This window comes from Nicotiana tabacum, chromosome 3 (assembly GCF_000715075.1).
Source record: "Nicotiana tabacum cultivar K326 chromosome 3, ASM71507v2, whole genome shotgun sequence".
Lineage (NCBI taxonomy): Eukaryota > Viridiplantae > Streptophyta > Magnoliopsida > Solanales > Solanaceae > Nicotiana > Nicotiana tabacum.
The window spans coordinates 126,908,959-126,914,391 of NC_134082.1; the positions used below are offsets into that span (position 1 = coordinate 126,908,959).

At 33.1% G+C, this 5,433-nt stretch overlaps 1 protein-coding gene across 2 annotated transcripts; it reads right to left on the minus strand.

The window, feature by feature from the left end:
- Window positions 1-559: 559 nt before the first annotated feature.
- Window positions 560-4,164, minus strand: LOC107810781 (cytokinin hydroxylase-like). 2 transcript variants are annotated; one of them, XM_016635606.2, is made up of 5 exons: window positions 3,602-4,164; window positions 3,299-3,525; window positions 2,962-3,203; window positions 1,970-2,351; window positions 560-1,179 (listed from the first exon to the last, which is right to left on the minus strand). In XM_016635606.2, exons 1-5 carry the CDS (start codon window positions 3,873-3,875, stop codon window positions 742-744), a joined length of 1,563 nt encoding a protein of 520 aa, XP_016491092.1. In that variant the 5' UTR covers window positions 3,876-4,164; the 3' UTR covers window positions 560-741. The 2 variants fall into 2 exon arrangements, with proteins under 2 accessions (XP_016491092.1, XP_016491093.1); XM_016635607.2 differs by having other exon boundaries at window positions 560-1,164; window positions 3,602-4,147.
- Between the last annotated feature and the right edge of the window lie 1,269 nt (window positions 4,165-5,433).

A 5,433-nucleotide genomic window follows, 5' to 3' on the forward strand; every position in this document is an offset into this window, starting at 1 on the left:
GAAGAATCAAAACATTATCAAAGTTTAAAAATTTATGTTGGCATCAAAAAAAAAAAAACACCTTTTTAACCAATATCAACTTTTGTGTTGTGATTACTTAATTAATGAATTTCTGGGTGCTTATCCAAAAAAAGACCCTCATCAACTTAATCATATCTTTTCTTGTCCTGGCTTCTTATTCTAATATCCTAACCATCTTTTTCTGAGCCCACTGAATAAATGATAATTCATCAACCTCAAAAGGCATAGTCCCAATCTCTTCCTCCCTTTCTATTCACTTATCTTTTGTTTAGCATTTGAATAGAGTCTTGACACAACTTGTAAAGTTACTCTTATGCGATGAAGAGGTTAGGGGTTTGCGCCGTATAAACAGTCTCTTGTAGAAATGCAGAGTAACGTTATGTATCCGATACTTTTTCGAACCCCGGGATATTCTTTTTTTTGTTTGTTTAGCATGATCACTCCTTTTCTCTGCATAATCACAACTAATCTTGACTTTCCACAAAATAATAATAAAAACAGGCTAAAAGTAAAGGCAATTTGGGGCAGATTGTATGAATTTTCACAAACCATATCATTTCATTTAAACTCATCTCGATCTAATATTATATATTAAATAACGGAGCCACTTGTATCGTCGGTACTATTTTTTCAAGTTTCCATCCTCCTCAAAATCTCCTCTTAATAAAAAAAAAATTATTGAAAAAAAAAAGGAAAATAATCCTCTAGGCCAAAAATTTCTCAAGGAGTCAAAGTTGTCAACTTGATTTGAACCCCATATTTAGGCTTAATTGTGAGGACAATTACAGGTGCATGGCGATAATTCTCTGAAATGGTGAACCGAAATTTGGATATTAACATGGCTAATATGATCTTGGCTTCCATTAAAGCAAAAGATTGGCCAACACAATTCCGGGGACCGGCGGCGAACGGGAGAAAATTCCGGCCGGCAGCAAAAGACTTAGAAGCAAAACGATCAGGCCTGAATTCATTAACATCTTCTCCCCATATTTCTTCACTATGATGTATGGCAAGTACTGGAATCCAAATTGATAAACCCTTTGGAATATGAAGGTCACCTAATTTGAAATCCTCAAATGCCATTCTAGGAAGTACAGAAGCTGGTGGATAGAGTCTAAGCGACTCGTTGATTACCATGTTTAACTGCAAAAAAATGAACTTTTTTAATTTACACTATCAGTATATATAAGTTAAATTTAAAAAAAAAAAAAAAATGAACCGTGCTACTACAGACTACAAAAAATGTAATGACATTAATAGTCAACGAAGAATGAGGAGCCAAAAAGAGGTAACAGTATTTAAATCATTATTCTGATTTTCAGTGAATGAACTTACTACCACCATTTTCTTACATGATTATGTAAAATAATAGTTAAATATTTTTATGTGGCTTCAAAATTTGCCAAGCTACTGCTCAGTGCCAGCAAAGCTATATATGCAGCAAGATCTAAAGAAAGGAATTTATTGATCAAGAACAAGTTTCAAGTTAGAGCTTGTTGACAGTTGGACACTCAAGCGTGATAATCTTTATATTTCGTAATTCCATTCCTCTCTCAATAAATAATGTCAAATTGGGGAAAAAAGAAAAGAAAAAAGAACTGTCAAAATGTGGAATACTTTAAATTAATCCCACGTACACAAATCGAGACTAGTCCTACAATCACCACACTCAAACGAGTCCATCCAAAGACTCCTTTTGAAAATCGTACAAGACGCTTAATTTTTTAGCGGCGATCTCTTTGAATTTATTTATTTTTAGTTTATAAATAGCTAAAATCACCACGAAAAGTAGTATTTTTTAAGTATCGCTACTCATAAGTTTCAGCGATTGGACTATATATTGACCTTCAGCATTGAGTCTTTTTGACGATTTTTTATAGTGACCACAATAAAAAAAAAAACCATTACTTGTAGTAGAATAGGTATAATAAAAAAAGTTGTTACTTACCAAAGTAAGCTTTGGAAGATGTTCAACAGTGGGTGGATCTCTTTTGCAGACTTGGGTGACCTCATCTCTAACTTTATCTTGCCAAGAGGGATTACTTGCTAATAACATAGAAGTCCAAGTTAACAAAAGGGCAGTGGTCTCATGTCCAGCAAAGAAAAATGTCTTGCATTCATCCATAATTAGCTGCAAATTCAAACTGAATCCATTGCTGCTTCTTTTCTTTTGCATCTCATTTAATAACATTCCTAACAAATCATTCCCATATGAGCTGCTTCTTCCTATTTCTACACAATCTTTCCTGCTTTGTATTATCTCCATTAGTAGCCTCTCCACTTCCATTTTTAATGCTTTTATATCTCTGTTATATTTGCTTGGCAAAAACCTGTGGAAAAACAAATTAACAATACTCAATTAATTAATGTCTGCCCAGCTTAGTAAACCATTTTTAAGACATGTCAATAGGAAGTGAATCTATGGTTAAATTTCATGAGTTCAATCCTATTATGTCATTATAATTATGGATCAGAATTTAATATTTTCTGAAAATTACATATACATATACATATATATATATAAGTGACGAAAAGGTGGATTCAATTTTTTTAATCAAAATCCGCCATTGTGGTGGGATTTTGGGTCCAATTGTCCCATTAATTATACCGTCCATCCGCCAATGCATATCACATTGATGAGATTACTCGGAAGTAGAGTAACACCTGTCAATTCCAAGAACCGAAACTGTATTTTCCTTTTTTTCTTAGTAGTCTTTAACGTTTCAAATATTCTGGAATTTATGTTAACGATTAACCAATCATTTGTGAACTAGAAAAAGTATAATAGAATCTGAAAAGGGAAAAAGAAAAGAAACAAGAAAACTCATCTAGAGATGGGCATTTTCTATCAAATAAAGAATCCAAAATCTATTCTTAGTACAGAACGAAAAAAAATAAGAGAATAGAAAGAATGGTTAAGTGAGCACTAAATAAAATTACCTGCTACCAGGAAAGCACAAGTGCCGACTAGCTTGTGCGCAAAGGTGCTGCAGAAGTGTTAATAAATGGAATATTTGTTTTCCTTTCTCGTAGCTACTGTCAAACTCAGTTCTTGATATGATATCTGCAGTGAGCCGAGTCATGTACTCTCCAATCTCGAACTCCATCTGACCTGATTCAACTGCATTTCCTAGTGATTGGAGCATCCCTTTAGTGCATTCCACCATGTACCCCGCATAACTCTGCTCATCATTAAAACTCCATTAATTAAATGACCATTTTATTCCCATCCAAAATATTGGAAAAAACTTAATTTTTATATGCTGACAGTGTAAACCTTAAGTTTGTCTCCCATGAAAGCGGGAGCAACAATGTGGCGTTGATGGTACCAAGCATCGCCGTTAGCCATCAAAAGACCACGGCCGATGAAATGTTTGGAACCTTGTTGTTGTAGCCATGATTTCCCAGAAACAGTGCTGTATTTGGAGAAAAGCTCTTTGATTAATTCTGCTTCCGTTAAGCACATTCTCGGCTCTGTTCCATTCCAGTAAATGAATCTTTTTCCTGTTATAATAAATATATTTTTCTGAATTACTAGCACACATGCAATAGGAATAGGAAGGGGTGAAATTAATATTACCATAAATCTTAGACCAGGCGACGTAATGCGGCAAAAGGCGACCAACGATGTCGTGGTGAATAGAGTCCATGTCATTTTTGGTTGATTTTGAAACAAAAGAAGCCATATCTAAGATGTTGCCAACAAGAAACCGAGGTTTCGGACCACGCACTCCTTGTTTTTCCATGATTTTCTTGATACGTCTTGGGGTTAGCCAATAACATGATAGAGTTTCGTAGGCAATTTTCAGTGACATAAAGATACATACGACAAGTACTAATACCACCATAGCCATGGTGGTGTATTACTCTCTAGTTTATGCCAAAGGCTCACTTCTAGTAAGAGAGAAAAAAAGATTTGTGGGCTTGATGTTTGTGGGGAGATTTCAGGCTATTTATAGAGTGGAAAAAGTTGGGCTTGAAAGCAAGCCAATCATTACTTCCCTAGGGGCGGGCTATATGGCATTTTGTGGAAAGAAAACAGATGCGACAATATTCTTTTAATACGAAATCTAGCTCTCAGATTAATCTCTTAATTACATTACTATGAATGATATAGGTATAAAATCTGTTACTCTTTAATTTACCGGTAAAACTTATTCACAATTAGCCAGCATTCACACCAAGTCAGATTAATTAATCATGTTTAAGTAATCTACTGAAATACAATATGTAAAAGATACATGTTATGTTTATCGATGTTGTGCAAACACCGAATGTAATTTTTTTTCCGTCTTTACTAAGTAATATGTCGTGGTTACAAATAATTAAGATAATTTAATTTCTTTTAAGAAGATAGATAACGCATATACTTTCGAGTATTAAGAGCCCTCAATTTAGCATAACTATAAAGAAATTGACTGGAAAATCGAAAGCATTATTTAGGTTAACTATTAAAATTGACTGGAGTAACAACGAATGAGATGAAATGATAAGACTTTTTTAACTTTGTGAAAGAGTAGCATAGCAAGTAGTGAAAGGAGATTAAATATTCTTCTAAAAATAATGGTGTTCCCATTTTATATGAGGGTCTGCTCAATGTAAACGACTAACCAAAGATAAAGATAAAGACAAAGAGTTGTACTTAGTCACTAATTTTATTAATGGCCGGGGTAACCAAACTTAAAGATAAAGAAAAACATTAATTAATTTAGATTAAGAAAATCTCTTTTAAAAAGTTTAATGTGCTGTATTTTATTTGTATTTGGAATTAAAAATAAAAAGAGCGACGGCTCCAAATGTAGAACGTGGCCTCTTGTGTTTCGCGAAGGGTCAAATGGAGACCTCATTCTGGCTCGGGAAGACAAAAGTTCAGTAAACATGCAAGACAACTCAATTTAATTAATTACTACTAGTTAATTAATGAGATCCTATGTAAAGAAAAAGGAAACTCCTTTGTCAGTTTATGTGAGCCTTCCAAAAGGGGAAAGAAATTAGAAAGAGCAAAAAAGATTTTCTTTGGCTTGTAGGAGGGGTGTACATGGATCAGATTGGTTTGATTTTAATCAAAATCAAGTCAAATCAACTATATTAGTTTGGATTTGTTCGATTTTGTCGGGTTTTTCGGGATTTTTTTTTGTTACATGAATATTATTTCAATCTTACTTTGTTAAATTTTTTATAAGTAAACAAATATTTAGTAAAAATTGAAAAAATTGACAGACATATGATCTATTAACATATTCTTATGAGAAAAGTTTCTTAGTAGTATATGAAAGTTATTTTTTTAGTTGTCTGACAATAATTTTTCATTGACGTACATTTTCAGTTTAACTGAATTTAATAGTTAAGCATAAAAATCAATATGATACCTATGTAATGATATATTCTATTTAACTTTTAACTTATCGAAAT